At 42.8% G+C, this 17,926-nt stretch overlaps 1 protein-coding gene across 1 annotated transcript; it reads left to right on the top strand.

The window, feature by feature from the left end:
- The first annotated feature begins 9,815 nt into the window (after window positions 1-9,815).
- Window positions 9,816-15,906, top strand: rps16 (ribosomal protein S16). The gene is made up of 6 exons (XM_061959638.2): window positions 9,816-9,930; window positions 10,022-10,073; window positions 10,511-10,612; window positions 15,404-15,500; window positions 15,593-15,640; window positions 15,717-15,906. The coding sequence occupies exons 2-6, from the start codon at window positions 10,026-10,028 to the stop codon at window positions 15,860-15,862; spliced, it is 441 nt and encodes a 146-aa protein (XP_061815622.1). The 5' UTR covers window positions 9,816-9,930; window positions 10,022-10,025; the 3' UTR covers window positions 15,863-15,906.
- Window positions 15,907-17,926: the final 2,020 nt, after the last annotated feature.

Genomic DNA, 17,926 nt, shown 5'->3' with positions numbered 1-17,926 from the left:
ATATATATATATATATATATATATATATATATATATATATATATATATATATATATATATATATATATATCCCCTTTTTTTTAAATCGATTATTAAAAATGACGGATCAAATTAGAATTGGGATGACTAAGAATTTTTTTTGTCCACCCCAAGGGGTGAGGTTTACCAACCTATAGACATGGGTGGTCACACTGGCTGTAGGATGCAGACCTCTGCTAAAGCCCCAGCCGAGAAAGGTTGCCATTGGGAGACCTGGTTATACATCTTCTCATGCATAAATCACAATGTTTTCACAATATCCACTGGTAAAATTCTGACGGTATTACACTTGCTTTCAAAGTTCAAAGGCCGCGGCCCCGTGCTGTTGACAGCACGCGACGCACACACAACACCCAGCGCCGGCAGCGAACATGAAGGGCATTTACAATTTATTTGTGTGACATCGCCAAGGCAACCTGTAGAGAAGGAGGAGGACGAGCGGGAGGAGGCGGGCCGGTGCTAAAAATAGTGGAGACGTCAGCGCGCTGGTACATATATGTCCATAAAGTGTGCACACTACATTCCCCAGATAACGGCAGATGACTCGTGGATAGCAGCTTGCACGCACACACACACATGCACACACACGCACACACATCGAGAGAAATATAGGTGCAATCAGGGGGGCGTGGTTGCACACCTGGGCCGTGCAACAAGGTGAAACGGGCAAAGTGCAAAGGGCAAAAAGTGAGGAAGGTACTATTTTTACTTCTTCGTCCTCGGGTTGCACGTTTACCACAATTCTACTTCTGGTTGTGTCTTCACTTCCTCGATTTAAAACACACACACACGCACACATAGACCTTATAATTCCCAAATCCAGGAAGTCTCCTCTTTCTTAGTGTCGCTTCTGATGGATGAAGGCCTTTTTTTTTCATGTGCAGGGTGAAGTCATCATCAGCGTGTTTTTTTTTTCCTTTTCTCTGATGTGCATGATGAGTTTGGCCGAAGCCTTCATGGAAGAAAAAAAAACTTCAAGGTGGGGGTGGGGGTCCTGGAGGAGGAGGTTGGGGGGGGGGGGGGGGGGGGGGGTCAGGAAAGAGTCCACGACATCATCTCTCCAGGCCTTTTAAGGAACTCTTCCAGCGGATGGCTGACAGCGCTGGCTCACATTCCCACTGGAGCTTCCCATGCAGCCCCTCTCTCCTCTCCCACAGGACGCCATTAGCCAACACAATATGGCCGCCCCTCGGTGTTGAAACAAACGGCTTCATTCGCAGCAAAGCGGGAACGCTGGTTGCGACACGCGTGTGTGTTGCGTCGCGGTGACACTTTAACGAGGGTGCGTGCACAAACAGATGAGAGCATGCGAGTCGATTCATCACAGCGGCCCCAGATGTTGTCAAGGAGGAGGAAGAAGAAGAAATAAGGGGAAGTGAGGCCTACTCTACACTCACACTTGACCCTTCACCCCATCCACACACACACGCACACACTGTAAAAAAATTACCAGGATTTTTCACCATTTAATATTATTTTTAACAGTAATATTCTGTAATCAAAACATATACTGTAACATTACAAAATAATCATAGTCCTCTATATCAGGGGTTCTTAACCTGTTTGACCTCAGGGCCCAACTTTTCCACGACAGAGGGGCCCGGACCCACTCAAATATTAACACTGAATTACAAATCTTACTCTTTAGATCAATCGTATTCAATAGTTATATCTAACCTACTTACAGTTTAACAGGATGAACCTTGTCAAATGATATGAAACCATGTGTTCATCACAAAGATTATTAATAATATTATTACAAAAACAAATACCAATCAAATTGCAAAAGTGGGGACTTGTGAAAATAATAATAATAATAATAATTAGAGATGTCCGATAAATGCTTTAAAATGTAATATCGGAAATGATCAGTATCGGTTTTTTAATTATCAGTATCTTTTTTTTTTTTTTTAATCAAATCAACATAAAAAACACAAGATATACTTACAATTAGTGCACCAACCCAAAAAACCTCCCTCCCCCATTTACACTCATTCACACAAAAGGATTGTTTCTTTCTGTTATTAATATTCTGGTTCCTACATTATATATCAATATATATCAATACAGTCTGCAAGGGATACAGTCCGTAAGGACACATGATTGTGCTGGTCCACTAATAGTACTTACCTTTAACAGTTAATTTTACTCATTTTCATTAATTACTAGTTTCTATGTAACTGTTTTTATATTCTTTTACTTTCTTTTTTATTCAAGAAAATGTTTTTAATTTATTTATCTAATTTTATTTTATGAGTATTTAAAAAAAGGACCTTATCTTTACCATACCTGGTTGTCCAAATTAAGCATAATAATGTGTTAATTCAAAGACTGTATACATCAGTATCGGTTGATATCGGTATCGGTTGATATCGGTATCGGTAATTAAAGAGTTGGACAATATCGGAATATTGGATGTCGGCAAAAAGCCATTATCGGACATCCCTAATAATAATAATGTGTATGTTTCCTAAATAAACTGTCAATAAATTGAAAGTGCAAATGAAAACACAGCTTCACCTCTTTAATCATAATTTTTGCGCTTAAACTTCAGGCTCCACACTTCTTCTGTTTGTTTGAGATTGTCATTACTGCCAAAAGTGGTGGAAAAGTGTATTACAACTGAGTACCGCTGCGACCCATATGGACCACAGCTGAGAAACGGATATTTTGTGTTGGCCCTCTAGGAGGCGCCTGCAGGCCAAAAATGGAAAGAAACACTGCCTTATAAGCTATCACAAAGTTTTTTACGGTAAATTCAAATTAATTAGCACACTTGCCAACCCTCCCGAATTTTCCGGGAGACTCCCGAATATCAGTGCCTCTCCCGAAAACCTCCCGGGACAACCATTCTCCCGAATTTCTTCCGATTATCAGCCGGACTTAAGGCACGCCCCCTCCAGGTCCGTGCGGACCTGAGTGAGGACAGCCTGTCGTCACGTCCGCTTTTCCTTCATATAAACAGCGTGCCGGCCCAGTCACGTTATAACATCTACGGCTTTTGGAGAGTGCACAACTGCACACACAACAAGAAGGAGACGAAGAAGAGACAGTCATGGCGACGACGAGTTACAGAACGAGAATGGACAATTCAACCCTAAACTCACTCCTTTCCTGCAAGTTAAATGTCACAGATGCTGCCTGTAATAGAGTGATCTAAGTTGTTTGTTGCCATCTCCTGGTGAATGTTGGGTATAGTGTTCTGTGGTTACTTTTTGGTTGTCCAAAAGTTTACGTTGTATTGCGCACCCTGACGGCAAGTGCGGGAGTCGGTTCTGAAGTATGAAGTAAAGAGACGTAACTTCAGGCCCGGCCCTAACCAATCTGGCGCCCTAGGCAAGATTTTAGGTGGCGCCCCCCCACATCGGCAGTGAAGTGTATATACTCACAAGAAACCGAATAGCTTTGTCTTTGACCTTTTTTTTTTTTACTTACAACTATACCTAATATATAAAGGGGTGGACAAGTGACTATTACCTGCAGGGCAAACATTAGCTAACCAGAAGGCAATAACAATGTAAACAAAAAACACCTGCTTAAAAGATCTAATACAAATGTCCCTGAGGAATGTAAGGTGGGAGTACTGTAATTACCTAACGTTACATTATTATTTTTCATAACAATTTAGCCCCCTCCCCAATATTAACCCGACGTTAAAACAGAACTAGCTATTTATTGATTAGCAATTGCCGAATCATGTAACATTAGCTTAATGCTAAAAAGCCAGGTTACTATCACATTCTGTAACAGACAAATAATTTCATGTAGGCTAACGTTACCTACCTGCTAACTCTGTCTTTTCTCGTTTCTACTCCTCTTCTTTTCTCTTTTTTCTTCCCTGGGCACCTGACAGTTTTGGCCGTTTTGACATCTTGTGTTGATTTTTTGATGTGGTGACGTCCAAAAAGAGTCATGATACGGGAAGGGAGGGGGCGCACCGTGCGGGGGGGGGGGGGCGTAATGTTGTAACAAATAATATTTCTATTAAATAGGCTTTACTTTGCATTTTAATTAACGTGGGATTATTTTTTGTATTTAGAAATAATAACACCAACTTTTTTTTTTTTTTTTTTTTCTCCAACATTTGTGGCACTGGCGTGGCGCCCCCTGATGGACGGCGCCCTTAGCATTTGCCTATACGGCCTATGCCACGGGCCGGCCCTGCGTAACTTCGTCACCTCGCCTGGTTATTGACTCCATCCCAGAATATTACACTGCCCATACCTACGCTCCTTCAAAGGCTGTGCTACTGGCTGCAAAGCATTGCACTTTTAAATACAACAATGAATAGAGGAGTGTTATGTGTGTATATGTGTAAATAAATGAACACTGAAATTCAAGTATTTTATTTATATATATATATATATATATATATATATATAATAAAATGCACACATATATATATAGCTAGAATTCACAGAAAGTAAGTATTTACTTTATTTTTATATATATATATATATATATATGAAATACTTGAATTTCAGTGAATTCTGGCCCCGCCCACCTCAACCCCCCCCCCCCCCCCCCCCCCCCCCAAATCTCCCGAGTTCGGAGGTCTCAAGGTTGGCAAGTATGTTAATTAGTCTCTTAAGGGGTTCTGGAGATTATGTTGCTTACTCTTGCACCGTAGGTGACAGTATGCTGTTAAAACGAGAGCGTAATTAACAAAACATTTATAACTGTGAAGTTACAGCATTTAGTTGTAACTGTAATGAACTGTAAAATCACAACTCTGCAGTAACAGTAAATTGCATTGATTAAATGTTACTGTGAAAATAATGCAATTGTTAGCCTGAATTTTTGCTGTGAATTTACAATGAACATTTTTACAGTGTGAGTGACAGACAGACACACGCAGACAGAGGGACACTGGAATATAAAGAAGTTTAGAGACACAAACTGACAGGAAGTGCTGTTTGTGCGCCAGTGAAGGCACCGGATCTCATTAAAAATCCAAAGAAAATAAGTACACAATATGAAATCAATAAAAAGTAACACAATAAAGCAGACAAGTGAGTTTGTAGACTAAACTTTGGTGTCGACCAATCTCATCTGATGTGGGATCTGAACCGAGGATGTCCTTGTGGCTTGTGCAGCCCTTTGAGACACTTGTGATTTAGGCTTGTCCAGGATGTACCCCGCCTTCCGCCCAAATACAGCTGAGATAGGCTCCAGCACCCCCCGTGACCCCAAAAGGGACAAACGGTAGAAAATGGATGGATGATTGATTGATTGAATTGGTGCCGTAAAAAAGTCTTGTTTTGAAGGGCATCTTGGGTAAACCAGACGAAGCATGCTAGTGCTGCATTGAAAAGAGTGATGGAAGCAGACAGGACAGCTGCAAGGTTGTTCTCAATTATTGTGCAGAGTAGATAGAAGACGTCCATATTTAGCAAAATGAGCTCAATAGGAGACATTTTGGGTAGCTGTGGTCCCCAATAAAAAAGTGAGCATAAAGTCAGGTATAGTGGCATATAAAAGGTAAGCATTGCTGACATAAATCCTCTGCTTTTGCAGACTTATGAGCTTCGCAGCTGCTCCTCGCGCTCGGACTTTTCCGCACTCGTGAACCCAAAACTCAAACTAGTTATCCCCACCCACCTCCCTCCTCCGGTTGCCACGGCAACCGCGCCTCTGTGTACCTCACAGCGCACGGAACCTCGGGCACCCTTGTCCGCCTACCGGGTTTAGCAGATCCTCTCCTTGTGCTCGGAGGGGCGGGGGGTGAAACCTCAATTACCGGCAACACTTTTTCAAGCGCCGCACGGCCTATTATGGTCAAATGAGACGCGATGGCGGGCCGGGAGCAGCGTCTCCTCCCCAGTAAATCTGAGAGCGTTGTCTCGTGCTCAGGGTGCTGTGACAGGCCGGGGTCGGGGGGGTCGCACCTCCAGGTGATGTGTTTCCATAAGGCCGCGGCAGGCAAATGCACATATATGGCGTGCTCTTTATTTACTAGCCACCTTTTAACTGCCTATATGAAACTTGAAAGCCTCGTTTGAAATAATGTTATCTCTCCAAAATGCGTAAACTTTAGCGGACAAGGCCTAAAATACTCCCCCACCCCTCGGCAGCCTGGACACTGTGAGGTGAACTTGACAGTCGGCACGTGCACTTTAGTGGTCGGCCCAGCAGGAAATAAGGGACGGCTACGCAGCTTTAACGTGCTTCCTATTGAGACGGCGGGGGAAAGGGGCGGGGGGAACATAAACAAAGGTTAATCTGGATGCTTATTGTCTCGGCCTGGGGTCTCCACAGGGGCGCTATGCTGGTCTCTGTCCATCTATAGACGCATTGATGTCTCATAATAAACAGTACTGGAGGATATAAGCCCATTATGTCTCTGGAGAGGGAGGAGGGGGCAAGCATGATGGCGGTGACAATAAAAGAAGCCAGGTGCCTCTGCGCTCCCGGCCTTCACTATAAACAGCACTCTCGCCGCAGTAAATGTCAGGTAGGCACTTTTGCACACACACACACACACACACACGTCTCGCTGCATGCGGACCCACTCCTGGAGATTCTGCACATCTTCAGCAATCCTAAGACCCACAAAAGGCCCCACTTAGCCCGCCTCTTTAAGTGTGCGTTCACACGTGTAGGTCGTCGGACAGTGTATACGTCACATAACACGGCATGCCTATTTTGTCCTGTATTATCTTTTTAACATGCATGCCAGGGCAGCATGATAACATCACGCATGATAATCAGGTTGCATGAACCACAGTGTGGGTGCTGGTTTATGCACAGCTGATTATTCATCATCAGGGTTCTCTTTGAAAAGTCAGCTTGTGGTTGATGAGCCAACTTTGCCTCCAGCTGCTTGAACAGGGTTTTTTTTTTTTTTTAAATCCCTACCGCCACTAGATGGTGCTGTTGCACCGACTCAAAATGGAAAACACAATCCTCCAATTTGTTGTAGAAAATTATTACTAGGTTTACATTTTTGACCTCTGCTTGTTTTTTTAAAACAATGTTAAAACATGCCAAAACAATATTTGTTTGTCTGTTTACTTATCTGGAAAAGCAAAGCAAAATATGAAGTGACAAGCACAGTTCTTTTCAAATAGTGGGGGGCGGGCCCCCCTCACGGGGACACTTGTGACCCCGGGGAACATGCTTTATCAGTATCCTGCAGTATCGTGCTACATATGCCGCTTCGAAAAGCTGTGCACTACAAAACGTGCTCATTGTAGCCATTAATCCTGACTTCCTCATTTTGATTTAATTTTTTCCATCCATCCATCCATTTTCTAGCGCTTATCCCTTTTGGGGTCGCCACCTCATTGCAGGGCCAACACAGATAGACAGACAACATTCACACTCACATTTACACCCTAGGGCCAATTTAGTGTTGCCAATCAACTTATCCCCAGGTGCATGTCTTTTTTTTTTTTTAATTACATATTTTTTATATTAATTTTTGTTGTGTAGTGATGTTGATATTATCTATTGTGTGGGCATTAAGGGCGCCGCCCTCAACTGGTTCCGGTCGTACCTAACCGACAGGAGTTTTTGTGTAAAAGTAGACAGTTTTATGTCGTCCACAGCTCCTTTACCACATGGGGTCCCCCAGGGCTCAATCCTTGCCCCAATTTTATTTGCGCTTTACCTTCTCCCCCTTGGTTCTATTTTTAGGAAGTACAGTATTGCATTTCATTTTTATGCCGATGATTGCCAGATTTATTTTCCCATGGCACAAAATAACACGGTTCAACGTCTTATTGACTGCCTGCACGACATCAAAGTCTGGCTTTCAGCTAACTTCCTGAGCCTAAATGAAGACAAAACAGAAGTTATGTTGTTCGGTCCAAGTCGCTCTCCCTCCCCCAACGTTGACCTCGGCACTCTGACCCCGTATCTCAGCGACTCTGTCACAAACCTGGGGGTAAAGTTTGACTCAGATTTTAAATTCGAAAAACAAATCAGCAGCGTCGTTCAAAAAAGCTTTTATCAATTACGCCAAATAGCGAAAGTGAAACCGCTTCTATCAAGACATGATCTTGAGAAATTAATCCACGCCTTTATCTCGACTCGTCTTGATTACTGTAATGCCCTGTATGTAGGCATTAGCCAGGCCTCCCTCGCCCGCCTGCAGCTCGTGCAGAACTCTGCTGCTCGTCTGCTAACACAGACCCGTAGACGTGAGCACATCACCCCTATTTTAGCGTCCCTTCACTGGCTCCCTGTGCGTTACCGAATACATTTTAAACTCCTTTTATTTGTTTTTAAATGTCTAAACAACCTCGCGCCAACCTATCTCTCCGACCTCCTTCAGCCTTACTGCCCCACCCGATCCTTAAGATCAGCCGATCAGCTGCTGTTGACGGTCCCTGACACAAGGCTGAAGCTTAGAGGTGACAGAGCTTTCGCCGTTGCTGCTCCCAAGCTCTGGAACGACCTACCCCTGAGTGTTAGACAAGCCTCCTCTCTTCCTGTTTTTAAATCTCTCTTAAAAACATACTTTTATTCCATGGCTTTTAACACTGAGTGATATCCATCCTGCAATGGCGCCCCATAATACACCTGCTGTGATCCTGTTTTTATGTTTTTATGTTTTTATTAATTCTATTTTAATTATTTATTTTTTATCGTGTTCTGTTTGTGTTGTGTTGTGTTTGCTCGGTACTCGTTTTATCTTTTAACCTGCTCATTGTACAGCACTTTGGCTACCCCTGTGGTAAATTTTAAATGTGCTTTATAAATAAAGTTGATTTGATTTGATTTGATTTTATTGAGTTTATTTATTGAAAGGGGCCAGATGAGGTGGTTCGGGCATATGATTAAGATGCCCCCCGGACGCCTCCGTTGGGAAGTGTTTAGGGCACGTCCGACCCGTTAAGGGGCCACGAGGAAGACCCAGGGAGAGTATGTCTCATCCCTGCTGGCCTGGAAACACCTCGGGATGCCCCGGGAGGAGCTGCATTTAGTGGCTGGGGAGAGGGAAACTTAGGCTACTGCCCCCATGACTCGATCTCGACTAAGCAGAAGAAGATGGATGGAATTTTTTTTTTTAGTATCAAATGGTTCAAGTTGGTCAAAAATGTTTTGTTTAAATAAAGATTTCCTTTTTGTAAATTTAAGGCAAAGCGATGCACCATAAAATATTTTCTGTTACAGACTAAAACAATGTTAATAAAGTGATTATTTGTTGTTTCTTACTTTTTTCTACCGCTTAACAATATTTTTAATTAATTAAATGTTTTTTTTTTTTGTTGAGGCAAAGTTAATGTATGTATTTAATATTTGTTTGATTACTATGGTATATTATTCATTTATTATTTATTTGTTTACCGTTCTGTTACAGAGAACAAGGAAATGGGATAAAATTGCTATGGTATGAAAAGGGGTAGGATTGAATAAGCTCTGTTTCTTCCGACTCCTTTTCGGACGCCCTGTAATGAAACAACTGGAAATGTGCGATGCATTACATTGTATCGTATACATGTTCGAAATAAACTGAAACTGGACTGAACTGAATATTAATAAATATAATATTATTAGTCACAACAGTCTTTATTCTTCACGTCCTCTGTTTGTAATGGGGATCCAAATAAATAAACCATAGAGATAGACAAATATTTGACGAACCAAAGCCAGTTTATTTCATCCATACACATATTAATTCATGACAATTAATTTAATCAGAAAATGTCGTAGTACGTTATAAATGTATTTACTTTTATTTTATTTTGTTGTTGCGTTATAGTCGTTCTTTCCCGTTTGTTTCAATAACGTGTAAAAAAAAGAACTACATGTAAAATGGAGGACGAGCAACAGCAGCCGTCGCAAACGATGCCGTAAAGCAGGTAAAATAGTCGCGCAGCAGCCCCTGATGTTCTGCCTGAGAAGCCCCGTCGGTCTCTCCGTACGGCACCCGAGCTGAATACGGTATGTTCCTCCACTCGATGCGTTATTATGCCCTAAATAAAGTACTTTTAGACGTGTTTCCAAACTAATTGCTGTACGCTGTGTGTTTCAGAAACATGCCGCCAAAAGGTCCCCTGCAGTCTGTCCAGGTTTTCGGACGTAAAGTAAGTAAAATTGAGAGAATTGGCACACATGTGGCGGTGCTGCTAACCCGTGTGGCCTAGCTTATCGAGTTAGCTTCTACGGAGCTCTTTAGCATTTTGTTAACGTTATCGCGTTAGTTAGTGTTCATCCTAACACGTGTGTGCTTGAAAGGCGCTATCATAATGATAGAAAAGTGTATATTGTTTCATAAACTGGTAATAATTTAAGGTAAAACCCCAGTTAGCCCGTGTTGAATTGGCTAATGCAGACAAGCTATGGCCGACTTCATCGATGGATTCATTAAAATCATTAATTTACCACAAACTATACATGTGTCATGATATAAGCTGTTTTTATTCTATTGTTTTTTGTAAAAGACCTGTCAAAAAATCATGGTTAGTTGCTAATGAGAGCAAACAAACAGTTGCAAGATGCTAACGGAGTGCTTGTGTGACAGAAAACTGCCACAGCAGTCGCCCACTGCAAGAGAGGCAATGGCTTGATTAAAGTCAACGGCAGACCCCTAGAGATGGTGGAGCCTGCTACCCTGCAGTACAAGGTGAGCAACTATTATATATTTCAACTTGACAATGTCTCTGCACTTATGCCATAACTTACCGTATTTTCCGCACCATTAGCCGCACCTAAAAACCACAAATGTACTCAAAAGCTGACAGTGCGGCTTTTAACCCGGTGCGCTTTATATATGGATAAATATTAAGATTCATTTTCATAAAGTTTCGGTCTCGCAACTTCGGTAAACAGCCGCCATCTTTTTTCCGGTAGAACAGGAAGCGCTTCTTCTTCTACGCAAGCAACCGCCAAGGTAAGCACCCGCCCCCACAGAACAGGAAGCGCTTCTTCTTCTACTGTAAGCAACCACCCGCCCCCGGAAGAAGAAGAAGCGCGCGGATTTTCGTTTCATTTCCTTTGTGTGTTTACATCTGTAAAGACCAGACCACAAAATGGCTCCTACTAAGCGACACGCGTATAACGCAGAATTTAAACTTAAGGCAATAAGTCATGCCGAAGAACACGGAAATAGAGCAGCAGCAAGAGAATATAACATAAATGAATCAATGGTGCGTAGGTGGAGGAAGCAAGAAGATGACCTGCGCCAGGTAAAGAAGACAAAACAGAGTTTCCGAGGGAACAAAGCAAGATGGCAACTGTTGGAGGACAAACTCGAACAGTGGGTTGTTGAGCAGAGAGCAGCAAGCAGAAGTGTCAGCACCATCACTATTCGAATGAAGGCAACAACGCTAGCAAGCGAACTTCACCTGGATGATTTTAAAGGTGGTGCTTCTTGGTGTTTCCGGTTCATGAAAAGACGCTTATAGACTACGGTGTCGTCACGGACTACAAAGGCGGACTCGCACAATTTTTCAGGATTTATAGAGATCCCAAATACAGATCAGCAGGTACCAGAAGGTAAGAAAAGTTGTGTTTGCATAATATTGCGAAACAAAGTGCCAGATAATATGTCTTACCTTATACACACACTTTTCAATTCGGACACCGAAGACGAAGAATTCGAAGGATTTACGAATGAAGAATAACTTCAGAAAGTGAGCGCTATGTTTATTTTGTGTGTTGTGACATTAACGTTCGAGCAACATTATGTTGCTATTGCTCTGCACTATTTTGAATTTTACTATGTTTGTGATTGCACATTTGCGTACATTTTGGGACAGAGTTGTTAGAACGCTGGTTTTTAATATATTAAAGTTTGACTGACCTATCTGACTGTTTTTTTGACATTCACTTTAGCGCAGCGTAGGCGCGGCTTATAGTCCGGGGCGGCTTATAGGTGGACAAAGTTTTGAAATATGCCATTCATTGAAGGTGCGGCTAATAACCCGGGGCGGCTTATAGTGCGGAAAATACGGTACTGTTCCGTAACAAAAAGGGCTGAAGGACAAAATCCTCAAAGGTGTGTGATCCATGAATGGATTAATTCATGTCCTTGTTCAGATAGAACTGGTATTGTTTTTGATGCTGTTCACATTTTTAATACTAGTTACAATGCTTTAAACTGGATGTTCTCAGAGGAAAGTGACCACTGAGTTTAGAGTCATCAGCAGGTTACAACAGTGATCGATTAGAACAGTCATTAACTATGACTTGGCCTGGGCAGACAACAAATTTTGTTGAACGATAAATTCACCGCTTATTCTTGAATTTATCTACAAATCATTGCAGATAAATGATATTGTCAACATTATTTTGAGACCTAATTAACTACTGATTTAATAAGATGTAACAATAACGCATGTATACCATTTCAAATGCAACACATTTGCAGTTCTCATATATTTAAACATTGTAATTGAAATGTAAACTTTTAAATATCCATGTCAAAATACAGTGACGTAAGCATCGTTGGAGAAAATAGAGGAAAAAAGTAACGTTTCTATCTGCATGCAGTGCTGCCACACAAACCCCCAAAGTAAACTTTAGAAAATAAACACTACCGTATTTTCCGCACCATAAGGCGCCCTGGGTTAAAAGCCGCGCCTTCAATGAACGGCATATTTCAAAACTTTGTCCACCTATAAGCCGCCCGGTGTTGTAAGCCGCATCTAACTGTGCTAAAGGAATGTCAAAAAAACAGTCAGATAGGTCAGTCAAACTTTAATAATATATTAAAAACCAGCGTTCTAACAACTCTGTTCACTCCCAAAATGTACGCAAATGTGCAATCACAAACATACGTATATCAACATGGACAGAGCTGCGTGAAAAAAGCCACCCGGCCTCTTCGCGTAAACTTAAACTTACCTTAACCACTCGCTCATCTTTTCTTCATCCATCCCTTCGAGTTAGCTTTTTATGATGACGCCGGCTGGAAAGGTCTCTTGGCAAGGTCTTCCTTTTGAATATCACCATGGGTGGAAGTTTCATTAGCATGGCAAGCTAGAACCACAGTGAAGGATGACTTCTCATTCCCTGTGGTGCGAATATTCACCGTACGTGCTCCCGTTGTATCCACGGTGCGTTTCACAGGAATATCAGTTGCTGTGAAATAGTAGTCCGTGTGCGGATGGAGAGATTGCGTCTTTTCATGAACCGGATCCCTGACGCTTAGTAGGAGCCATTTTGTGGTCTTTACAGATGTAAACACACAAAGGAAATGAAACGTACGGTGATATCCGCGCGCTTTTTCTTCTTCTACGCGGGCGGGTGGTTGCTTACAGTAGAAGAAGAAGCGCTTCCTGTTCTATGGGGGCGGGTGCTTACCTTGGCGGTTGCTTGCATAGAAGAAGAAGCGCTTCCTGTTCTACCGGGAAAAAAGATGGCGGCTGTTTACCGAAGTTGCGAGATCGAAACTTTATGAAAATGAATCTTAATATTTATCCATATATAAAGCGCACCGGGTTAAAAGGCGCACTGTCAGCTTTTGAGAAAATTTGTGGTTTTTAGGTGCGGCTAATAGTGCGGAAAATACGGTACATTTCTACACTATATTTTATCTTCAGATTTATTCTCATCTACCAACCACTGTCTTTTTGACACTTGCATGTCCCATGTAATGTACCACATATTTAGTTTTTTAGGAAAGGATTTGATTAAATTGTCATTGAAAATGTAATAAATTCTATAACATGCATGCAAAGAACTCGTTTTCTATTTGGTAACTCTATCCTGTATCGACGCCCCTTCAGGAAATATACTTCCGGTGTTGTGACCTCTGTTTGCAATCTGTTACATCAAAAACATACCTTCTCGCTGGTTACTAATAAATACTCTAGAACTACAACTGTTTCAGAACTAGCAGTGTTGGGATTGTAATCATCCGAACATGATTAGCAGCAAAGTGGACAGCTGTCAATGTTGTGGCTCTGAGAGCAAAGGAAGGCGACAATATTCTTCCCGTCCTGCAACTCAGTGGGACGTTTAGGCAAGAGGAACAGCGAGTACCCTAGGCGAGCGTTTAACAAATTTGGTTTACGTCCTTGTTTTTAATTGATATTTCATTCTAAAACACAGAAGTGACTTTATTACAGAAAAATTAATGTGTAAAAAGGCTGGTTTTTGCGGACATATCACATGCTAGTATATAAAATAAACAAATAATACACTTTTGTCTGTCATGGTTATCATTACTATCGTTGTTGAATGTGGTCAAAAAGTACTTCTACACGCTAAAATCTTTTAACCAAATAACTCAAATAGACACAAAGTGCTGTCTTTGCAGAGGAAACATCAATTGTTGTTCTTGCTTCACAGGAGCCATATTATTTTTATTTGTTTAAATATGTTTATCTTCTTTGATTTTAGAATGTCTTTTTTCATATAAGCAAATTGGGTGATTACTTCAGTTCACCTCCAATTTACGTGACATCACGTGAGTTCTTACTTACTTATTAGACTTTGTTTGTCCCGTTCCCATTGGAACATTGGGCGATGAGTGCCCTCCATTTTCTCCGGTTTCTCATGTGAGTTCACCTCCTGTTGAAAACAGTGTTTCAACTTGAAACTGGACTATATATTGATAATTTTGTGCAAGGACAGGACAGCCTTTATGTTCAATGTGAATACTGTATCTTGGTATTTTTGACATTAATGTGTTTATACAAGTTTAGATTGGGGTATGATGTTTTTTCATAATGGGGAGACCTTAATGTCTCTCGTTTTAATGTTAGTATTTAAGCTCGACAGCAAGCTAACACTAGTGGGTTGATTTTTATTAAAGTGCAGTTATCAATCACTGTTTTTCAATAATTTTAGTTCAATATGGCAATACTAACCGTCGGGAGCTTTACAGCAGTTACCATTATTACTGTTTGTGCTTTTAGTACAAACGCCTGCAGCTGCTGAAACCGGTGCAAAGAATGACCCCACTTGCAGCCCGTAACAATGCATGCGATTGGCAATAATCAAGGCTGGCAAAGTTATCACATTCATTTATCGTATGATTAATTGACTCATTGACTAATCAGTTGTTTTACTATATTTTAAGAAGGCTCTTAATGATTGTTGTTAATTATATATTGTTTACTCTTGGCGATATACATCTTGCCCAAGGACTAAGGTTGGAAACAAGCTTTGTAGCTAAAACATGCGCATTTACAGTAATGTTGATCAATTTGCGTGGTCCCTGTTCAAATAAACTAATGAAATGAAATATTGAATATTGGCCAGGGTCTCCCTATTACTTTCTGTGACTGTGTTGGTGCATTGATGTGAATTTTGCTGTTCAGTTGTTTGTTGGATACCGTTGAACAAGTTTAGTTTAGAGGAGGTTACATGGATTTTAGTGCAGTTTAGGTCATAAATATTCTTAGCTTCCTGTGAGTAGCACCTGCAGGTTATATGTACTTAATATCCATCTGACTGTCTAATGCAGCTGCTGGAGCCTGTGCTGCTACTGGGCAAGGAACGTTTTGCTGGAGTTGACATCAGAGTCCGAGTGAAGGGAGGTGGACATGTCGCACAGGTTTATGGTAAGCAACAATGCTAAAGGCCACATTGTCATCTTACATTGTATTATTTCCTGCTTATCAAAATGTACAAATACTCTTTTCACCTCTTCTAGCCATCAGACAGTCCATCTCCAAAGCACTGGTGGCGTACTACCAGAAGTGTAAGTACAACAACACTGTCAGTTAATTAAGTGATTATTGGTCCAAAGTGTAATTGTGCTGTCCCCCTCCCGGCAGATGTGGACGAGGCCTCCAAGAAGGAGATCAAGGACATCCTGATCCAGTACGACAGGACCCTGCTGGTTGCCGACCCACGTCGCTGCGAGTCCAAGAAATTCGGTGGACCTGGAGCCCGCGCCCGCTACCAGAAATCCTACCGTTAATCGCAGTGTACATTTTCAAAATAAAGGAGGAACAAAACATCTCATTCTTTCCAGTTTGATCTGTTACTCTTTGCATAATCACAGGGGTTTTGTTTTCTAATTTCTGACACTGTGTTGTGCTTGACTTCTGTAATAATAGCTGTCCCTCAGCAGCACTACAATGCACATGTTGACATTCCAGTGCACAGCTAAGCTGGCTGACAAATGCAACTTTTTTGGTCCACTTGGGGAACATCTGCATAATGTATCCTGTACTAGCCGGTAATGTCAGGCCTTCAAAATAAAAGCACAGCCGTAAAATAAGGTTGCATCAAATCCATCCATCCATCTTCTACCGCTTATCTGAGGTTGGGTCACGGGGGCAGCAGCTTAAGCAGGGAAGCCCGGACTTCCCTCTCCCCAGCCACTTCGTCCAGCTCTTCCCGAGGGATCCCGAGGCGTTCCCAGGCCAGCCGGGAGACAGTCTTCCCAATGCGTCCTGGGTCTTCCCCTTGCCTCTTACTGGTCGGACGTGCCCTAAACACCTCCCTAGGGAGGCGTTCGGGTGGCATCCTGACCAAATGCCCTAACCACCTCATCTGGCTCCTCTCGATGTGGAGGAGTAGCGGCTTTACTTTGAGCTCCTCCCGGATGACAGAGCTTCTCAACCTATCTCTAAGGGAGAGCCCCGCCACCAGGCGAAGGAAACTCATTTCGTTCGCTTGTACCCGTGATCTTGTCCTTTTGGTCATAACCCAAAGCTCATGACCATAGGTGAGGATGGGAGTGTAGATCAACCGGTAAATTGAGAGCTTAGCTCCTTCAACACAACAGATCGATACAGCGTCAGCATTACTGAAGACGCCGCACCGATCCGCCTGTCGATCTCACGATCCACTCTTCCCTCACTCGTAAACAAGACTCAGAGGTACTTGAACTCCTCCATTTGGGGCAGGGTTTCCTCCCCAACCCGGAGATGGCACTCCACCCTTTTCCGGGCGAGAACCATGGCCTCGGACTTGGAGGTGCTGATTCTCATCCCAGTCGCTTCACACTCGGCTGTGAACCGATCCAGTGAGAGCTGAAGACCCTGGCCAGATGAGGCCATCAGCACCACATCATCTGCAAAAAGCAGAGACCTAATCCTGGAGCCACCAAACCGGATCCCCTCAACGCCCTGACTGTGCCTAGAAATTCTGTCCATAAAAGTTATGAACAGAATCGGTGACAAAGGGCATTTCCAGTGAGTCCAACTCTCACTGGAAACGTGTCCGACTTACTGCCGGCAATGCGGACCAAACTCTGACACTGATCATACAGGGAGCGGACCGCCACAATCAGACAGTCCGATACCCCATACTCTGAGCAATCTCCACAGGACTTCCCGAGGGACAATGCCTTCTCCAAGTCCACAAAGCACATGTAGACTGGTTGGGCAAACTCCCATGCACCCTCAAGGACCCTGCCGAGTGTATAGAGCTGGTCCACAGTTCCACGACCAGGACGAAAACCGCACTGTTCCTCTTGAATCCGAGGTTCGACTATCCGGCGTAGCCTCCTCTCCAGTACACCTGAATAAACCTTACCGGGAAGGCTGAGGAGTGTGATCCCACGATAGTTGGAACACACCCTCCGGTTCCCCTTCTTAAAGAGAGGAACCACCACCCCAGTCTGCCAATCCAGAGGTACCGCCCCCGATATCTACGCAATGCTGCAGAGTCTTGACAGCCCCACAGCATCCAGAGCCTTAAGGAACTCCGGCGGATCTCATCCACCCCCGGGGCCTTGCCACCGTGGAGCTTTTTAACTACCTCAGCAACCTCAGCCCCAGAAATAGGAGAGCCCACCACAGATTCCCCAGGAACTGTTGCATCAAAGTCACGTGTAAAATCCGACAAAAATAGCTCCAGGGTCTGCCACATATTTGAGCAATTTTTTTCTGGTTCAATGTAATCTAGTTGGGTTTCACCTTGCACTTCATGTGCTGTGGCTCAGATAACCAGCAGAGGGAGACAAAGGACGCAATAGTGTTTCGTGACTTCATGATTTTACACATGCAAGTCCACTACAGCTAAAAGTCCTTTG

Source organism: Nerophis lumbriciformis, linkage group LG05 (assembly GCF_033978685.3).
Source record: "Nerophis lumbriciformis linkage group LG05, RoL_Nlum_v2.1, whole genome shotgun sequence".
Taxonomy (NCBI): domain Eukaryota; kingdom Metazoa; phylum Chordata; class Actinopteri; order Syngnathiformes; family Syngnathidae; genus Nerophis; species Nerophis lumbriciformis.
The sequence above is the reverse complement of the archived record's forward strand: the minus strand, read 5'-3'. Positions and strand labels throughout refer to the sequence as shown.